Genomic DNA, 21,952 nt, shown 5'->3' with positions numbered 1-21,952 from the left:
CAAGAGCATTTGGATCTAGATATCTTGTTCATTGCAATCAATTAGATGGATTATTTGTTGATCGTTCTGTTACATCTCATAGGGACAGCTTCATTACACGTTACCACAGGAGAGAATTTATAGTCTCAGAAGGGATTAGTATTGTGGGTGAAACAGGGTGGCACGCAGTCGTGGGGCATGCAACTGACACATCAAAAGGGTATGAGGTTGGGGGGTTATACAGGTTATATATCTTGTGGGTCAGCGTCTGCAAGTAAAGAGGCAGGTTTGTGGAGATAAATGTTTTTTTCCAACACCAGGCTCTGGCCCGGTCATTCACAGGGCAGTGATGTAAGGAGGAAGGCGAGACATACAGTGTTTTGTTTGTAGCCTTTCGCGCTCAGCTTTCTGTGAGAACAGGACAGTCACAGAGACACCAGAGGGGAGGTGGAGGGGGAAGTAGCTGGCTAACTGTACGCAGACCCAGGGGGAGAAGTGCGGGCCTGCAGGCTGGCCTTTCTTTGAGGCCTATTAGCGCAGATACAAAATGGAGTCTGTATTCATACAAAATGGAGTCGGTAATCAGCCCTCACGTGGATGTTGCAACTGTATGGGTTGTCCCAAGGCTGTCCGGCACCTTTGGCCAGAGGCGCATGGCCAGCCATGGGACAAGCATAGTGTGCGTGCGTGGACAGGAATGGAGGAGAGGGGGTCTAAACGACCTTTACTCCCATACAAATGACAAATCCATGTTGTACCTCACAATCTGCGCAAATGGGTTTTTTGAATTGCTATGTTAGTACATTTGTGGTTTGTTTTTTAAGATCCTATCTTTCTACACTTAGGGCCTGATTCATGGAATTGTGCGCAGAAATCCTGCAGTGCAGCGCGCCAAGAAGGACTTTGCGCGAGCCTGCATGCAGAATGTTAAATGCGCGCCGCACGTATTCATGGAATTTACTGTGCAAAGTAACTGTAAAACACGCACACCCTTCTAACAGTGGGGTGCCCGCAAGCAGGACTGCATCTCGGGGACCCTGCATGGGTCCCCCGTTACTGTATCCGGCACCCCAACAGCATGCGTATAAAAAATCGTAACTCAGTAATTACTTTGCAAATACACATGCAAACCCCCGTTAACTGTTCCTGTACCCCGCTAAACTGCATACGCGCACCCCTAAGTTAGATCAGAACCTGAGTACACACACACACCAAAATGGCTTTTGTTGGAACATGCAACCCCACCTCTGCGCTGCGAATCCTACTTACAAGTGTACTTACACCTGCCTTCGGGTGGCGGAAAGTATGAAGAACTTGCGTGGCCATTTCCCGGCAGAGAGGTTGCGCAATCGAATCCATGAAAACATCTTGTGCCGCGCAATAGTGGGCAAGCGAGGGCCTGTCTACAGGCCGTCCCACAGAACACCCACTTTTTTGGAAGTTTTTTCCCATTTCTGGTGTTCCGCTGCTTTCCCAACCCTCTGCGCAAGCCACGCCTACACTCTACGTGGAGTCTCTATCAAGGCCCTCGATGGCTCTGAGTCGTACCGATCCTGCACAAACTCCACGCAAGTCCAGGAAAAGTACTGCGTATTCGATTCCATGAAACAACTAACGTGGATTTGGGTTCAGTTTGGCACGCAAGTACCCCTTTTTATGCAAATAATTCCATGAATTGAGCCCTTAAACTGTGAAGGGTCAGTAGACAATGGGATCTAAAGCGTAATTTCAGTTACTTTGTAAAGGTTACCATTTTTGTTAACATTTGGACTTTATGTACCCTTAAATCTGGATGTTGCCGTTTGCAATTTGTATTTGCTATAAAAATGACAAGACATTCCCCAAATTAGATAAAAATGAATGATTGGGCTCATAGAAAAAGGGCCAGTTGTATGTCTGAAGCAAATTATAGACCCTGAAATTAAAATGTTGATGGATACTTAGCACTAGTCCGCTAGCAGGTGTGCCTTTTCCCATTTGGGTGATTTGTTTTTTGTAGACTCAACCAATCGAGACTCCCTCGACATGATTGAACGGTGCGCGTGCATCGTGTGTCTGGATGCAGCAAGCGGGATGGATCAAAACGAGACGAGCATGGCCCTGCAGCTCCTGCACGGTGGCGGCTATGACAAAAACGGCGCCAACCGCTGGTACGACAAGCCCATGCAGGTGAGAGGTCCGCCGTTTATGTCTTCAGAGATGACGCATGAACGTGAGCCGGTGCTTTCAGGCCCAGAATGTTCGGCTTTTCCAGAATATTCCGTACGACTACAGACAGGAAAAGAAGAGACATAGGTGTAACCCCTTTACAGCCAGAAAGCTAAACAGATCAAACTGGAAGCTTTTTGGCAACGGAAATGTAACTTAACATAAAATGAAAGTGTTGAAGTCGGGTTGAGGTGATGTGTATGCTGAAAACATAATGTGCTCTTGCATGTCTAAACGTTATGACATACTTCCCAAATACAAAGGTAAGTTCTGCTACTATGAATTAAATTACTTGGAGAGTAAGAGAAGACTTTGTAAGGATGTATGTATATTTTTTAAGCTGATGTTTTAAATCAAAAACACACATCACTATGAGGTTAGAGATAACGGTAAAACCGCAGAGTAGTTTCACTGTCTGCTTTCACTGCGCCTTATTATAAGGCGTTGGATATTATGAGGCAAAACGCATACCTCATTAAAACACACTAATACCTCATTAAAAGACCTCCCATTTTTTGACTACACATAAAATAAATCGGGCTTTTATAACGAACTTCATGCCGCTGTCCAGCCTCTAAGAGCATTAGCAGGTATCGAACCTGGGAGCAGTCTTGTTTCTAAGAAAAGCACGTTGCACTTGAGCCATCCACCCACTAGCAGATTCCCAAATCTCCCCTTGGTTATGTCAACGGTTTTTTCCTTGCAGTGAAGGGCAGTTGAAGCACACCCCTTCAGTGCAGTGAGATCAAGGTCTGCATGGGACACCCAAAGGGACTGAACAGGCAGGCATCTCTGATGCGCACCTTCTGTAACCCTTTCCAATATAAATCATGTACAGTAGCGGTTCGATCAGAGGGAGGAAAAAATAATATACATTGGTGGGATTTTATGTTCAACAGCGATGTAACCTGGGAGGAAGGTCCCATACAAGGGGTCACGCACTGAGATAAGACTTTGCATATTATGTGGTCGTTAACTGAAGAGAACTTTTGCCTTATTAAACATTAAATCAAAGGTGGATACATATTGCTGAAAGGTAAATGTAATGGATTAGGCATGCTAAACAAAGTAGCTTTCTAATTGTCAGATCCCAAGCTTGAGCGAGAATTTCTGTTTGGCAAGGCCAAGTTGTGGTGGAGTCTTCTGTTTGCCGGGCTCAGAACCTGAGTGTAGTCCGCTGTCTAGGCCAAAATGTGGAATTTCTTTTTCGTTTGGTGCTGATAAGACCTAAGTTTGGCTTTCTCTTGGATATTAGCTAAGAAGCACGTTCGATCCTCTGTTTAGCCGGCCATTAATGGCAGATGTAGTGACTACTAGACAAACCGTAGTGGAACCCTCTGCAAGTCAGAGCTGCACAACCGCAAAGCCAGAATTTTTTCCTGAACCCCATGCATTAATTAGGCACTTTGGAAAGGGGTTGTGGGGAATAAGGCACTGTGCATGAGACGACATCAGAGTCTGAGACTCATTAAGGACAGCATTGAATGTGGGTGCAGGGAGCAGGCTTCCGGGCTTGTGATTAGGCAATGACTGGCCTATAGGCCGATAGGGCAATGCCCGAACCAAAAACAAAAAATGCTAGCGCGGGCAGTTTTTTGGGTCAAAGTGGCCCACAATTTGTATGGACAATGTGGTCCAGTTTGATGAGTTACTTCACTCTGCGGCTAGTAGTTTTGACCCATGCTGCTGAATAAATATTCTATAAATTGCACAACTTCCATCACATTTTATCAATAAAATGCCCCTTGGGTACTGTTGAAACAGTCTTTCACAAAATGAATGAATTGCCATTTGCAATTGTGGGCCACTTTTTCATTGTCGCCTGAGATAATGTTTAGTTTAGTTTAGTTTATTATTTGATAATGTACTCCAAACCCAGGGCTAGCCGAGCGCAGTGGAAACAAGAATATTTAAGCTTGGTTACATATATTGGTTACAGTACATGATAATTACAGTATTTACAGTACATATATTCGAGATATGGGTACAACACATCACAAAGAAAGAAGAGCGATGGTCTGAAGAACAAGTTTCTTTCAGGGGAATCATGATAGTTACAAACAGAAATCCAGCATCAAGTGCAGGGGAACAGTTAATGGGCGTCATTGGTCCAGAGCCAGCTTTTCACGTTACATCTGAATCTAGAGTAGGGCTGATCAGCTCTCAATGCAATGGGAAGTGCATTCCAGGCATGAGCCGCTCTGACAGGGAAGCTAACTCCACCCGCTTTAGTTAGTCTAAATCTGTGAGTTTCTATTAAGAAATGGTTAGAAGCTCTGGTGTGGTGACTGGAGAATTTTCTGGTCAATCTAGCAGAAATATATGGGGGCGCAGTATTGTTCAGTCCTTTATAGGTGAGAGATACCGTCTTGAGGAGAATTCTGTCACTCATTTTTAACCAGTGGTGGTCTTTCCTGAAATCAGATATATGCTCTCTACTGGGTATGTCCAAGGGTGCTCTAAGAGCATTGTTCTGCAATATTTGCAATTTGTTTATAATAGTTTTGTTAGCACCTGCATATAGTGCATTGCAATAGTCCAACTTAGACATTATTAAAGCATTGGCTAGTGTGATACAGTTAGTTTTAGAGAGGTAGGGTCTACAGGCCCTGATCAATTTGCAGGTGTAGGCTGTGGAGAAAGCCAAGGAATTGACTTGTTTTTTGAGAGATAGTGTAGAATCAAGGTAGAAACCCAGTGTTTTTACCTCGGTTACCACCTTGATTACATTTGCATCTATATTAAAGGCAGAGTAACTGGGGCTAAGTTTTTTAAGATTGGAGGCGGAACCCAGGATCAGTATCTCAGTTTTGTCGTCATTCAGGCAGAGGCCGTGAGAGGCCATCCATGCCTGAATGAGGAGGTAAATCTTATTTACTAGAGCTGTGTCTTCGACAAAGTTGCCAGATAGTGGTATGAGGATCTGCTTGTCATCCGCATAATTAGTAAAGGTAACCCCCAATCTGTCAAGTTTGTCGAAGAGGGGCTGAGTGAAGATGTTGTACATTGTTGGGGAGACACATGAACCTTGTGGGACGCCACAGGTGCTTTGTATTGGGTCCGCTGAAGCTAAGGGGGAAAACACTCTCATCGTATGGTTGGCTAGGAAGGATTGTACCCAGGCTATAGCTTCACTTGAGAAATGGGCAGCAGACGCTAGATGCTTGCATAAAACTGCATGGTCCACCAGGTCGAAGGCCGCTGATAAGTCGAGAAGGAGGAGCATAGCTGTTTTACCTTTATCCTTCAACTCGTCGATTTGTGTCTTAGTAGGCACAGTACTTGATTTGAAGGAGGCATTAATTAGCTTGGAAATGAAGGGAACTAAATCTCTAGCTGCGTCCTTGATAACTTGTGCCGGGCAACTGTCGCCCTGGCAGTTCGATGGTTTCAGAGATGATATAACCTTTTCCGTTTCCAGTATCGATATATTGGTGAACTTGAATGGTTTGCTGCTACCTGGTGTAGCTATACTAGCTGTATCTGTCATGAGGGGTGGTATGAGTTCCTGTGGAACTCAAGGAGACTTTCTTCTTTGCAATTTTGGACTGTAGAGTTATTATTTTATTTGCTCCATTGTTTGTCCTTAGGGACATTATCAGCTGGAGCAATCGGGTTTTCCATTTCCCGGAGGATGGAGAAGAGTTCTTTGGAATTAGAGTTGGCTTTACTGATTCTATCATTGAATGTGTTTTTTTTGTCTTGGATTATTTCTTTTCTTGTATTTGTTTGCCAGGTTAACAAGTAGAGTTTTATTCTCAGCCGAGGGTGAGTGCCTCCAGATTGCTTGGAGTTTCCGTTTTTGGATCCGTAGTTCTTTGAGATGGGGGGTGAACCATGAATTAAGGTGTGATTCTTGTTTACTTTTTCGTAATTTGACTGGGGCAATAGTATCCAATGCTTTGGACATAGTATTGTTAAATGTTTCGACTAACGTGTTTGAGTCAGAGTTATTCGCGCTAGCGGTGAGAGATGGTAGGAGGAGAGGGAGTAGTTTATCAGCAGTAATTTCTTTTTTGCTTCTGGTTAGCAGGGGTGGTACTATTTCACAAGTATCCGGTTTTGGAGACTCTATAGTGGATGAGAAACAAATAAGATGGTGGTCGGTCCAAGTTTGTGGGCTAATATTCGAGATGGTAGTGGCGCAGTCCAGGTTAGCTACCCAGTCTAGTGTGCGTCCTTTTATATGTGTAGGAGCTAAGACTTTTTGGGTAAGGCCATGTTCGACGAAAATTGATTGGATAGATTGGGCCTGTTTGTCCGCAACATCGTTAAATCCCAAGTTGCAGTCGCCTAGTAATAGGAGCTGGGTGAAATCTTTGATGTTGTTGGTGAGGAGGCTGGAGAGGTCTTCCTCAAAGTTACCTAAAGGGCCTGGTGGTCTGTATACAAGAAGAATAGTTAGTGTACTATTATTGGAGATGGGTAGTTTAGCTGATAGTAGTTCACAGGATTTGATTTCTGGTGGTGGGGTAAGTCTTAATGCTAACTTAGTTTTAGCAATGATGGCCAGGCCGCCTCCTCTAGAGTTGGGCCTATCGACTCTGAGTATATTGTAGTTGTCAGGTATGGCAATCATAAGTGCGGGACCTGCAGCATCGTGGAGCTAAGTCTCTGAGACAGCCAGAAAGTCTAGGTTGTCCATAGCAAGTATGTCGGCAATTTCCCTATTATGTGCTATGAGGGACCTCGCGTTGATAAGGGCACCTGAAAGGGTAGGATTTGTATTTCTTTCTTGGATAGGTCTTAGTTTGTGGTGCTTGGATCTCTTTTGGTTGTGAAGAGAGAAAGTCGGAGGCAGTTAGAGTTGGTGTGAAGACCAATGGTCTAATTCTTTTGTTTTTAAGATCATAAAGTCGAGGCAGCCTAGCTCTGAGTCGGGTGTTTCTCTTCTGCAGATTGCACGGTATGGCGTTAGTGTAGGCCATTATTGTGGTGGTTATTAGAGTAGCCCAGAGTAGGCAACAGAGTGTATATATAAGGTGAGTCTTAGTGGTGCGCATGTTAGGTTATTCTGTGGTCACACCTGCGTTCTATAAGAAGGTGCTGCGTAAGTGTTAGTTATAGGTGCTAGGCATAGGTGTCATTAGTACTAACATGTCAGAAACTCTGTGGTAGCCTGATGCTGAAGTAGGCTGCAAGGGAGGTCTGGCATGCGGTTTACACTGGCAGTTAATACAGACTTGCAACATACTGGCTTAGAAGCACAGGCTAATGGTAGGTACAACAGGCCTAGTTGGATATAGGTACCAAGACTTTAATGGTCTAAGTTGACATAGTTACTCTCAGAAGAGTCTGGCCGAAGCCTAGGCTGTTTGGAGGGGCACATCCATATGGTGGGGGACAGTTACAATTATTACCAATAAGGCAGTAGCCTGACGGCTCAGAGGTCTATAATACCATAGATGGAAGTAGTCAAATTACTATGGTACATACAGTAGTTCTCTACGTTTGGGGAAAGTAATATATTCAACACAAATGCAGTTGTTACAATACAGTTGTAATTCTAATGCCTGTCAACATAGTGTAGCCAGAGTCGGCAAGGATTGTAATCAACAATAGTCCCTTCTCCAGAATAATGCCAAGAGGAGATACGAATATATATTTCTAGTAGATTTGTCCCCAAAGAATCATGGTGTTATACAATAAAATAGGTATCAGCATACAGGGTCTAACGCTAAATGTGCTAAAAGAAAGTTGTGATGGTATACATAGTTACTGGATAAGCCTTATACTTAATGTCAGGCAAGGATGCAGGCGAGGTTGTTTGCAGTAACAATCATAATGGTGACAGTACAAGTGACGGCTCGCGAGTATACAAGTTATGCAGGCTAATAGTGGGGAGAGTGTTCACTAGAGGTATCAAGCTGTATGAGCCGCTAGAGGAAACAGTCATTAAGGCAGTATCTAGAGATGTTATGCACCATTCCGAACCCGCTTGCGATATTGTACCACTGAGGGCATTCATCAATGATCTCACAAAAGCGGTGAAGGTAACACAGGTTGGCAGAAATCCCTGCATGTGACGAGTTTTGATAGCAAACTCACGCCAGCAAGCATCATGCTCTACTATCACCTAGAGTGAAATGAGTCGAATCACTTGAGCATGGGGTCCCGTGCCAAGACTGCTGGCTGCAGGATTCGGGAAAATGCCTCTGTCCGCCATGTCAAAAGCTGGAGATAAAGCAAGGAGTATCAGCAGGGAAAGCGCGCCAACACCTGCCATCGAAAGCAGGTCTTCCTACACCCCAATGAGCGTGGAAACCGTGCCATGGCTGATCTCTGTCTGGCTCATGTCCAAGAGTGCAATGTATTCACTATGGCCCTGCAGCGGGCCTCAGCACTGTCTGGCTGGGTAAGATATCACCTACACTACAGTCTGCATTGATAATATTTGAATCGGAAAGTCTACACCTATGTCTGATTTATGATGTATTTATAATGTATTCTTTTGAATTTGTAGTTTATTTATTTGTTTATTTATATTTTTATAATGCACCGGAGCCCGCCGGCAAAGAAGTCTTGCTCAAGGGCAAACATATCAAAGGAAAAAGAAAAGTTTGTTTATTTAAACAGAATTGTCTTCAGACGTTTCCTGAAAGTATGCAGGTCTGGGGTCATTCTCAGCTTTGATTTGGCTAGAGAAGAGCTTTGACCAGCAGCGCTGTGCTTGAGCCCTTATGTCTGGCCGGGCCATCCTCCGTTTTGAGTGTCTTACATTAGTGGCGCGACGCAAGGACAGACACATCAGCCAGATGGAGTACAGAGGCCTTGCAAAAGACAATGAATGCGCCAAATGCTAGACCGACATTACTATGCCTACGTTTTTTTGTGTGATGACGCAATGTCTGTTTTTATATGAAGCATAATGTCTTGTTTGCAAAGAACCCATTCCTTAATGGTGGACTGATGTGAGGTTAATGGAGTGAGGTCGCAGTTTTAACACCCTGGGCAGGAAGTCCCGGATGTAATGATCATTGCCAGTAGCTGATGTCGGTCCTCTCCTGAAGATCCAACACTCGATCTACGCCTGTGAGGGAAAGAAAAGTGTTATCGCTAAAAACAGAGTTCTTAGCTGCACAAAATCAAAAGAGTAAAGAATCAATGCAATAAAAATAAAGAAAAGACAAAAAGGTCAGGAGAAGGCAAATTCGAAAGAAAACACAACACTTCACAGCCCCTTTAAAAGGTGTGATTTCCGACTCTAAATACATTAAGACTGATGTAGGAGTTAGCATTGAGGCTTGCGTCACTATTTGTCTAATATGCTATAGTGTTTGTTATTAAAATGTCAAATGCCCCGTTCTCTGTTTTTCAGTTTGTTGTGGGGCGCGATGGCGTCTGCGGAACGGTGTGTGAACACTCCCCTTTCGATGGGATTGTCCTGGTTCAGTGTACAGAACATCTGCTGAAGTACATGTGAGTGTTCCTGTGCCATTTCTATCTACAGTGCTCTGATCCAAAAAAAAAGTGCTTGTAAATGCAGGGTAATCTACCATTACATGGCACAGGTCAAAAACCCATCCAGAGTCACAGGCAGGACACAGCCCTTTACATAGGAAGGCTCCCAGATAAATTGTTCTTCATTCATATCTGGGCACCAGTCCTCCTCCCTTCACTGAGGGGGAGGAGGCCTGGAAGAAGTATGATTTCACTCCAGTTCTTAAGAAAGACATTATTTTCTATGAAATGCAATGCCATAAAGAAAATGTCAGCCATTCGTTTTACAATCAAGGTTTCGACATGGTTAATTTATTTAAGTGGATAGAGCTCTTGGAAAGGGGAGACTTTGAGGGCATTCGGGATGAGAGCTGATAATGTGCTCAAGACTAAGTAGGATACTTCTGTCTGCCCAGCCAGTAGAGCTCCGGCAAAGTGCCTGAGGGAAACTCTCATAGTGCCTGCGTCTTTTAGAAAGCATGGTATACAAACCGTTCATCGAAGCATGGCAATGCAAGACAACAAAGTTTATAAGGCCTTTGTTTGGTAGGCAATGCAGAAAAGGCCCACAAGCTGCATTCACTTGAGTTCCTAATCCACTCAAAAGCTTGCCAATGAGCTATTCCATGACACTGGCCGGGATCTGGACTCTCATGATCATTGTGTGTGTTTTCCATAGCACATTCTGCTGTGGAATTGGACTCATGGCTCTATAAGAAAATAACTACTGCTACTATTAGCATACTCAGTGATACTCATTGTACCCAGTGGGTTCCAGACCTGGGTAGTGCAGCCACCCAGATATTAGGAATGAGACTGGTGCCAGTAACAAAGCTATCATGGATCGCTTGTGACTAGACTGTAGTTCAATGCAGTTATTTTGCCTTGGGCGAAACGCTCCCTCCTGGTGATAAGGGTGATAAGGGCAGAGGAATAATCAAAAATAATGTGACCCCCCCCCCCTCTACAAGCTATAGTGAATGGTGCACTAAATCCTCCCACCCGCCCTGTAGAATTGTTATAGACAAGGCACTTAAAAGCATATTGAGTCAGTAACATTGATCTACACTCAGTATATTTGTAGACCTCACTACAGAGGTTTTTAGAATGCTTCTCACATTGTAAATCGAAGGAATGTGTGTGAGAATACTGCACTGTAAATCCCACTGGGATAATAACATTGCCCAACACTGAATGGGATTAAAAGGCTGCTTTTATTTATTTATTTATTTCTACCGCGCCGTAGTCCGCGGGCATCAGGGTGCCACATGTACACACAGAATCACATTATACAAACAAGTCACGGGACAACATTAATCTATGGATTTTCAGGCGGGTTTTGGCTTAGATTAAGGGAGTTATCTAAACAAGTGAGCCGTGAGATTCTTTCAGAAGGTAATGTATGAGAGCTCCAGTCTTATTTGTGGTTGGAGGTTATTCCATAAGGTCACAGCTTTGGTGTGAAAGGCTTTCTGAAGCCAACTAGGAAATGCTGTTGCTGGAAACTATTAGAATTTAAAGACCAATTTGCTGATACATTTGGGGGATCACAATAGGGCATATTGGGGAGATGAGTGGCTACCAGTTAGTGTTCTTCAAAATAGCTCCCCCAGAAACCCTGCCTCTTCTAAAAGAATATAGGGTAATTTCATAAAAATAGAAAATTGCATGCAGGGGACAACCAACTTTAGCTCTTGAATGTTGTTTGGTCCCTGACATGCAATTTATAACCTTCACTAGGTGGAGTGGAAAAGGAAAGAGTGAAAGTGAAACAAACTCACTTTTACTTTTCATTTTCCCATCGTCTCGTGGAAAACGAAACACTGCCTACAAATTCACTTTGCAGGCAGCATCTATTCATGGATTCCTAAAACCAGGTGCAAAACGGAGGCCGATTGCATGGGAATCCATTCATTGCAAGCTTGCTGAAAATCTCATGCAGGCGTATTAGCAAAGCACAGTGTGATCTTATCTCCCCTCTGTGCCTTTGTGCCCCTTCATCCGCCTCCTCGCTGCTCGACCATGGGGGAGAGAGGTACATCAAGTCATAAAAGCATTACGCCTTGCTTTTACGCCCTGATTTTCCACTCTGCCATATCGAAAATGAAGGTGATTCAGGGACTGCTAATAGGGAATTTTGAAGATTTCCCCAAAAAGTTTTACAGCCGGCCATGCAACTGATTCTTCCCCAGCCCTATTGGCCAAGCAGAGGCTGCATCTGTGGAGGATAGCTCAGGGGCAACACGCTCACCTTGCAAACAAGACAACGTGGAGCAACACAACCCCGGGTCTGCGCTTAGAAACCTCTGGGTATTAAGTGCATTACAAATAATCAATTATAATTATGGGTCACTGTGCCTTAGACTAGGCAGGCCAATTGGACAGCCTTCCTCCCCAAAAAGAGATATTTGTCTCTACACAAAGACAGCCTCATTTTATTTAGGATCTCTGTGCCACAGCACTTCACGATATGCCCGATATTTGTCAATCAGTTGAAATACAAGAGTCTGATGGTATTACTGAATCTATTGATAACACACTTCAAAGTATTTTACATCCATAGGTTTAATTTGTCGTCATTCACATCTTTACAGCCAACACGTGTTTCGACAAGATCACCTTTCTTTAGGCTGGGCTCTCTATTCCACGCTATTGTATATTGACGGATGAGTCCATTTATCCTTAGATATTTATGAGCATGTGGACCGCGCTAGTGATTCCATAGAGGACACTGCATGGTTATTGGCCCAGAGATAATTTGCATTCAGAGAAATTGCAAAACCGTTTGGGGCAACTGTTAAGAAGCTATATAAATACCTCAGGAGAAATTGACTCATTCCTCAATATTCGATAGTGTGGAATAGGGAGCCGAGCCTTGAAAAAGACGATCTTGTCGAAACACGTGTTGGCTGTTCAGATGTGAATGACAAAAAATTAAACCTATGCATGTAAAATAATTTGAACTGTGTTATCAATAGATTCAGTAATACCATCAGGCACTTGTACTGATTGACAAATAACGGGCATAGCGCAAAATGCTGGTGGCATAGAGATACTTGAACTGTTTTATGGTTTAGGGTTTACCAGAAACCACCAGCCAGGCAGCTGCGTCCACAAATCTCTAAAATTCAGGTCCCAGTGCAGTTGGGCACTATTTAAACATGCTCCTTACCTCACACTCAATTTATATAGGGCGCCTATAAAACGGAAAAGCAAGGTGTAATGCTTGTACACCTCTATTTAACATGTACCCCATTGTGGAGCAGGTGTCACAATGGAGGAGGGGCACAGAGCAGAGATAAGATCTCAGTCGTGCAGTTCTCCTTCATCTCATCAGTTCGTCTCATATGCATGCATGAGATCGACACGCAGGTGTACAACAAATGGATTCTTATGCAACCCTGGTCAAGACCAAGCAGATTCCAGAGGAATACATTGGTAAGCACTGTGTTTGCAAACAGTATTTACTTTTCCACGAGATTGACTGGAAAGTGGGAGAGTAAAAGCAAGTGTGCATTGCTTTCACTCTTTCCTTGTCAACTCCCCCTCGTGGACCTTTAAAAATTGCATGAAGTGGACCCCACAGCTTGTAAGTGTTTACGTTGGTGGGCCCCCGCATTCAATTTAAAGATTATTATAAAATGACCCAGAGCAGAATGTCTGAATGCTATGAATGTTGCCGCACACAGTATATATTGTACTTTATTGTCTTACAGGAAAGAAAATCCCAAAAAATTAGTGAGAGCAGATTCAGTGTGTGAACTCCCTGCTCCAAGGCGCCTCCGGTGGAAATGTTCTCCAGAAATTCAAGGGCACCTGGCTACTTCAGCAGATAAGCTACAGAGGTTGGTGTGACTTGGGATCGTGTTGCCTACTGCTACTTTCATGGGGCGTACATTATCCGGAGGCCCCAAGGGGTGTTCGTGTTGTAAGCAAGACATATGTAAACGACTCAAGCTTCGAACTAAAATAACATTTGACTGAAAATTAGCAGTGACACTATGAGGAATGCCAAAACCTTTATGCCCATTCTAATAACCATCTTGTGTAAATGGCAGGCGTACAAAGGGAATAGTAGAAACAGATTTTGCCTTCGTCCGCAGTAGTGTATCTTATCTTTTTTATTTTCATTGTTTTGCTTAATTATCGCATTATACAAAATGAGATGCAGATCGCGTGGGTATCAGGTAATATTATCCCCATCAATAATATCGCCGGATATATATGGTCGTGGGGTAAGGCCATAGGCGATATTATTAGTGGGGATAATTTATGGGGTTATTGGGACTAGGAGTTGCGGGGGTGACCCCAGCTCCATTAAAAAAATTATGGGGATTGCAGGGGTGTCCCAAGCAGGTTCCATGGCTTAATATCGCCGCAGAAATATGGGTGGTTATTAACAAATGGAACCATTGTGTGAGTATACTGATTTTTTTCATTCTCCAATTCCGGCCCTACTTCTCATAATTTGAAAACAGACCTTTTAGGTATACAAGGTGTAGATGGACGAATATTAAGTCAGTGTCTATGAGCAAATGTGAAAGGGACGTGATATAAGTATCACCAGGGTCGGACTGGCTATTCATTTGTCTTGGGCACCAATGAACAAGTGGCCCACAGTTGCAAATAGCTATTCATTCCTTTTATGACACTGTTGGAATAGCACCCAAGGGGGAAGTTTTTTGATAAAATGTGATGCAAATTGTGCATTTTAAAGATTATTGATTCAGCAGCACTGGTCCAAACTATTAGCCGCATAGTGAAGTAAGTCGTCAAACTGGCCCACATTGGCCAAATAAGAGGCCCACTTTGACCCCAAAAAATTGCCCACACCAGCATTTTGTGTTTTTGGTTTGCCCATGGGCTTAATGCCCTACAGGCCAGTCCAAGCCTGGGTATCACTTACAATTTGATATAACCTAAACTGCCTCCTTTAAAGATCTAGGGATTGGAGCAGAATATACAGATACTTTGAACATGAAAGCTTGTTGATACATGCAGTTAAACTAAAGTAGTCGTTGACCGGAAATTAGCAGTGGCACCCAGTCTAGGAGGAATAGCAAAAACCTTCAAGCCTGTTTTAATATTCAACCTGTGTAAATGTGGCTTGCGTAAAGAGAGTTGTGTAAAACACATTTCACAAACGTTCACAATAGTGGTCAATCACTTCACAATTCAATACTACTCATCATCAAGAGATGCTTTAATGAATTGTCAATGTATCAAGAAAAAGCTGTTAGTCAATGCATACATTAACAACCATTTTCATTGATCTATATAGACATATATTATTGGCCATATTTAAACTAAGCAAGTTGATGATACAAAACATTTTATTGAGACAAGTTAAACAGCAGAACAATTTAACTCCTAGTCTCAATATGTAATGGCGAGAGTAGCTATTCATGAAGAAAGGGAAATTCATAGCATAATCTGGGACTATGTGTTCTGTGTGCAGGGCATTTTCAAAGTTGTTTAAATATTTGCACACCATGTTTAGAAAAAGAGCCTCCATGCAATAAACACATCCGGAGTTACGCATGAAAGATTTTGTCGAAAGACAAAAAAGCGAGCAGAGGAGTTATAGAAAACATGGTCATATGTGCCATTGTATACACATATATATTAACATATCTTCAGACTAGATACACTGATTCCGAGAATATTGCAGACGGTGATTCAATGTGAATGTAAATTTAAATGCTGAGTCAAGGGCGGGTTCAATAAGGAACTTGGGAGCGAAACGTGAGAGTTGTTTTCCTCCTTGTAACACTCAGACTGCAAGGACCGCTTCATAAATCCTTGGTTCACAACATGTTTGAGAGGAGGAGGAGGAATTGGCTGTGGGGCAAGGTACACAGAGCACCAGCTTATCCATGCATACCTAAGAGCAGGGTGCATTCCTAACACCTAAGTATGTCTAGAATCGCTCACCACTCATGGGACTATCACTGCAAATGCATGTGTACATTTCCACCTCTGTTTGCAACATCTAAAAACCAAACAGAAGTGATTATTCCAAAAATCAGCATTTTATCCAGGGGCCTACACGTAGTAGAATCATTGCTATTGCTGCTACAATTACTACTTGCATTACCATGGCCCTCATTACAACACTGGCGCTAAACCATGGCGCTATCAGCACCATGGTTGGTGCTGGTGTTGTAACGAGTCTGCCATGGTGAAATGGGGAAATACCGCCCCATTCCAAGGTTGGCGGGGCGGTATTTCCCCATGGCCCTTCCCCATTCCCATTTTTGCCCCATAGGGCTCAATGGGAATGGGGAAGGCGGCAATTATGCGAGGTCCCTTTGCGGGTCCCTACTTTAAAGGTCGGGTCCCGCAAAGGGACCTCGTAGTAAGGCACTAAGTGGTTAATGGCGCCGCAGGCTTTTACGGCGCCGTTAACCACTTAGCGCCAGGGTCGTAATGAGGCCCTATGACTACATATAATACTGCCGCTAGTAGTGCTGGTCCTACTACTGGGAATGGCTTCCTTTCTACTACTGTTTTCAGTAGTGGTACGACTGTAAGATATTATAATATTACTACTACTGATAGTAGCACTACAACATCTGGTACTACTATTACTGCTGAGGTTGTATAAGTAAAGTGAAATTGTTGATGTACAGTATAAGAAAGTGCAACCTTTTACTTTGCCAATTTGCTACTGTTTTGAGTCTGCAGACTTCACTTTCCACCTTTGAGGTAACTTCCTCTTTAACGGTTTGAAAGCAACTCAGAAAATGGAGGACAAGCGTACAAGAACAGTGCTTATAAAGTTGCTCAAAATAAGATAGAGTGTATCATGTTTTCCTAAAAATAGTTAAAAGATAAATCATTACCCAATCTGAACAACATATTTTATTTTTGTAAAAGCGATGTGCCCTCTTTAAAACAAAGTCGTTTTTTAGGAAAAAAAGTGAAACCAATAGAAAAAGGGAAGAGGAGAAGCATGGCACACACCTCTACTAACATACATAGATAATAGCCTTGTGTGTACACCGTAACTCAAGATCCGAGGCACATCCATTGGCACGGCAAAGAAAACAACAGAGGAGTTAATAATATTGTAAAATGTGGTGAATTTAATGAGCGAGGGTATTTGCATTTATATTTCATTTAACAATACAAACGTTCGCTTTAGTCTAATGTGCTTATAAAAAAATTCCACCACGATATAGAGTAGTGATGTGTGAAACAAATAAAGACAGCTTCCCAATGTAGACATTTTGTGTTATATGTGCTGGCAAGGACACATTTCAATTAGGCACTGTCATGCCCACACGTTTGTTGCCCCTTCCATATGTCCCTTCCCGACCTTGTCCCAGACCGGGTACTAGTTCTCGCGTTCAGCCACCCTCCATTCCCTCTTACAAGATAAGATCTCCTGCTGGTGGGAGGAGTTGGGGAAGCCATCGGAGAATACGTCAGGTGAGGGGCCATCGCTTCTATCACAAATGGCAACTCCCCTGGCGTATGTCCACGCTGCAGAATCGGGCCGCCTCTGGCAGACAACTTCTAGGGGGGCCAAACCTGCACAATACCTGGAAAGTCACCGGGCCACGAGATATGGCTCCCGCGCCTGTTCTCCAAAACAACAGACGGGCTCATCTGTTCATCACAGCACAGCATCGCGGGTCGCCGTGGCAACGGCCACACCCCTTTTGACTACCGTATGCCCATTGAACATTGGATACAGGAACACTCAAGCCTCTACCAACCAACGCAATGATCACATGACGTGAAACACGTCCCTGGAAACCACGTGATATGTCTCCCAATATATAATGAGCTCCAGATTGCTACACGGCACTTCTCAACTGTTCGCTTATGCCGTTTGGGAGCTCTTTCTTCGTTCTTGTTGCCTTGATCTACTGTTTTGACCACAGATTACGTATTAAGGACTCCTTTGCTATTCCCTTTTGGTACTTTGCTTGGACTCTCTGATTTCTTGGAAATACTGACCACGGACCGCCCCTTGGATAAGCTTCAGTTACCTCCTTTGGCAAAGTCATACCCGGACTCGCTTTTGATATCCTTGTGCTCCAGCTTCAAATCTCCAGGAGCATCCTACTCAAGTGCTTCCAGTGTGGCAATCCCTCTCTGCTCCCCTGGCTTCCCTGATCTCAGCCCACTGAGGGAACAGGTATTACCCCACCATTCCAGCTTTCCCTCTAGTGGTTCCTGGCAGGTGACACTTCTGCTTGTTGAGATTCTGTATTGTTTTGCCCTGTGTGATCTTGACCTTACCTGTCCCTTTTTCCTTACAGCAGTCCTCTGGACCACGTGGGTATCCTGTTTCTCCACCTGTGGCCCTAATCCTCGAACAGCAAGTGACTATTTTCTTGCTGTTGGTTGCTTAGGGACAGAGGTATTCTTGTTCCTCGCGACTATCAAGTCTTGACAGATTGAGAAGCCTTATTGTCGCTCGGAGCATGGATCCCTCTGTTTCAGACCCAGTCACTGCCCTAGTCCAGGCCATTTCGGTCTTGCGGGCAGACATGGCTGCCGCCACAGCGGCAATTCACCAACGCCTTGATACCATTCAGAGTGAAAGCCATGCCTTACCCGCTGATCCTGAATTTGGGGATCCTGAACCCACGCCCACCAGTTCCCAAAATCCACCACCTGCACCTACCCAAGTCATTGTCCCTACCCCATTCCCTTTGGCTGCCCCTGAGAAGTTCCTTGGAGACCCCCGTAAGTTCTGAACATTTCTTAATCAATGTGCGCTTCACTTCTTGTGTAGACCTCAGTCCTTTCCCGATTCAACAACCAAAGCAGCCTTTACATTGTTGCATTTGAGCGGCATTGCCGCTACCTGGGCTAATCCTCTGTTAGAAGACAATCCAGCCTTGTATGATTTCGAACTACTCATCTCAGATATATGATATGATATGATTGTTTATTTATATAGCGCCTATACACAGAAGTGTTTCAAAGCGCTTCAAGGAGGGAGGGAGCAAAGGAAAATACAGTACATTCAGTAAAAAGTCCTTGAAACAATACAGAATGTGAAAAAAAAACTATCGTAATAGGCCTGACGACATTTCTGATAGTGTAAGTGCAAAATAACAAGTAAGGTAGGAGGTAAGGGGGAAGGAAAACAAAGCAAGCAGTAACATTACTATGTCTGACGACAATTTACGCAGTGCAGGTGGAATACAAGAGGAGGGTTGGGAAGGGGGGGGCCGAGGGATAGAGGGGTGAGGAGGAACAGAACAACTGCTGAGCAAATTCATCAGGGAAGAATTAAAGCAGGGGAGGGGGAGAGGAGAACAGAGGGGTAGGAGGGGAGACAGACAAGCTACTATCATCGGTCAAGGAACAGTGTTTGGTCAGAGATGACCAAAGTATTTGATACCAGGCACAAAGCGCAGTCACGCGATCTGGAGTTACTAAACCTAACCCAGGGGAAAACATCACTCATTGATTGCATCACCCGATACAATCAATTGGCCGTGGAGACTTCCTGGCCCGAAAATAAGAAGGCAGTTGTATTCTACAAGGGTTTGAGTGATTCAATGAAGGATGCTTTGGCTGTGGTACCATCACTGCCCTCCCAATATCAAGATCTTGTCGATCTGGCCCTCCAAGTTGACGCCAGACGTGCTGAAAGAAAAACAGAGGTGAGTTTTTCTTCAGGCAGGCCGGTTGTACCCGAGCCTCCAGTCGAACCAATGCAGATAGGGGGGGTTCATAGTCCGATCACGTCTGCAGAGAGAGCATAGAAGGAAAGAGAATGCCTGTTTCTACTGTGGCCTTAATGGCCATTATGTCAGGGAATACCCAAGACGCCCCCGATTCCAGCCTCTGGGTTTCTGGAATGCTCGCCCTTAACCATGGGGGCACGGGCAAGCTGTGACCAGACCCCCAACATGACCATGCCTACGAATCTAACAAACAAATCCATTATGGTTCAGGCTGTCCTGTCCTATACCCCCGACATGGTTCATACGGTGCGTATTGTTATTGACTCAGGTGCCACAGGGAATTACATAGATAATGAACTAGCCGTTTCCTTGAATCTCCCTTTACAATCTAAAACCCGACCAGAACCAGTGCAAGCAGTGGATGGTACAGCCTTAATATTCGGACCTATTCACCAGCAAACAGCTCCCTTATGTTTGACACTTCAAGAGACCCACAAATAACTAGTTACTTTTGACCTAATAGCTACACCACAATTCGGCATCATTCTAGGAATTCCTTGTCTTTGGCTTCATAACCCAATGATTGATTGGGCTTCCGGTGATCTGTTTTTTGAATCAACATAATGTCAATCCACGTGTCTCACTCCCCTGAGGAGTGATGCTTTGCCTTCTCAATTATTGGGTGCAGTAGCACAACTCACATTGGATGCGGTTCCTCCAATGGACATAAATACTCAACAACACATAGTGGGTTCTTTGGTTTCCGGGATTCCTGCAGAGTATACTGAATATCATGACGTCTTTGATAAGGGTTGTGCAGCGACATTACCCCCTCATAGATCCTATGACTGCCCCATTGACCTGGTTCCCAATGCAGAGATACTGAAGGGTAGAATATACTACTTAACAACCTCAGAAGAACAGATATTGAAAGAGTATATACAAAACGCTTTGAAATTAGACCACATATGTCATTCTATCTCCCCAGCCTCCAGTCCTATTTTTTTTGTCCCGAAACGTGAAGGAGACCTACGTCCCTGCATCGATTATCGGTGCTTGAATGCCATCACCGTAAAAAATCGATACACCATTCCCCTTATCGGCCCACTGTTAGACCGATTAACCCACGCATCTGTATACACCAAGTTGGACGTCAGGAGAGCATACAATCTGATTCGGGTATGCAAGGGAGATGAGTGGAAGACGGCTTTCTGGACACGTTACTGGTTGTACGAACACACCGCCATGCCCTTCGGATTATGCAACGCCCCCGCCCAACGATTTATGGACGACATATTCAATGATATACTTGATACCTTCTTGGTCATCTACCTAGATGACATTTTGATATTATCAGCCTCCATGCAGAACATGTGGGACATGTAAGAGAGGTCCTTTCACGTCTTCGTTTACATTCACTATATGCTAAACCAGAGAAGTGCCTATTTCACGTTCAGGGAGTGGATTTCTTGGGTTTTCACATATCTCCAGGGGGGCTATCAATGAACAACTCCAAGATCCGTGCAGTATTGGACTGGCCGGTGCCCAAATCTATCAAGGCCCTGCAGTCCTTTCTTGGCTTTGCCAATTTTTATAGGCGGTTTATTTCTGGCTTTTCCGACATCACGGCTCCTCTTACTGCTCTTACCAGTCCACAAGTGCCCTTTTTATGGACCAATATACACCAAGAGGCCTTTGATATGCTGAAAGCCACTTTTACCTCAGCCCCCATCCTTCAACTTCCAAACCCAGATCAGCGATTCATAGTGGAGGCTGATGCCTCCTCCTTTGCTATAGGGGCCGTTCTATCCCAGAGGTGTTCCACCACGGGCTATTTACATCCTATCGCTTTTCATTCACGCAAATTTACCTCGTCTGAGGTGCATTACACAGTTACTGAGAAAGAACTCCTGGTCATCAAAGAAGCTTTCAGTGTCTGGAGGCATCATCTTCTTGGAGCCACTCATCAGGTCGTTGTTTTTACTGACCATAGGAACCTACAGGATCTTGCCTCCATGACATGTGTAAACAGTAGACAGGTTCGATGGCATTTGTTTTTTGTGGCATACGATTTTATCATCAAAAATAGACCCCGGACCACGCACCGGAAGGCAGATGCCCTATCCCGATCTCCTGGGGGCATTTCACTTCTGTGTTTCCCGGACACGGTGCTTGAGAAGACACATGTAGTATGTGTCTGTACCCCAACTCCTGATCTCTTGACCACGATTCGTTAATGGGTGTCATCCAATCCTGACCAACTTAATGTGGCCGCCCTGGGACCCTCATGCATGTAAACAAGGCACAATCACCACACACGAACTGATACGCCAGACACGAGGTTCAATTCCCAAAATCTAGGGTTTATTGCAAAACAAATAGTCTCAGTCGGCCGACTGGGTCTCACGTCCCGCAACGTGTGTCACCCAGACCTCGTGGGACGCAAGAGATTGAACAATTTACATCAGTTACATATATACAAAGTGACCATCATATTATCAGTAGTGACAAATCCAAACCACCCATAATGTATCTTTCTTTGCAATGGATCGATGATTGACAATTATGTCGAATGTGACACCCTCAAAGCCATTTATTCAACAACATTTACAATCTCTGAAAGTGCAGACACTATTCTTTGTTACGAAGAACATAGTGCTCTTGTTCTG

The 21,952-nt window shown here is 44.1% G+C and overlaps 1 protein-coding gene across 1 annotated transcript in view; it reads left to right on the top strand.

The window, feature by feature from the left end:
* Positions 1-21,952, top strand: part of CHAT (choline O-acetyltransferase) — a 692,169-nt gene that overhangs the window by 451,747 nt on the left and 218,470 nt on the right. The window contains exons 8-10 of the mRNA XM_069610814.1: positions 1,979-2,148; positions 9,506-9,606; positions 13,344-13,472. Coding sequence (XP_069466915.1) covers positions 1,979-2,148; positions 9,506-9,606; positions 13,344-13,472 — 400 coding nt within the window. The remainder of the gene's footprint in view (positions 1-1,978; positions 2,149-9,505; positions 9,607-13,343; positions 13,473-21,952) is intronic.

Source organism: Ambystoma mexicanum, chromosome 8 (assembly GCF_040938575.1).
Source record: "Ambystoma mexicanum isolate Mex_15411 chromosome 8, UKY_AmexF1_1, whole genome shotgun sequence".
Lineage (NCBI taxonomy): Eukaryota > Metazoa > Chordata > Amphibia > Caudata > Ambystomatidae > Ambystoma > Ambystoma mexicanum.
The sequence above is the reverse complement of the archived record's forward strand: the minus strand, read 5'-3'. Positions and strand labels throughout refer to the sequence as shown.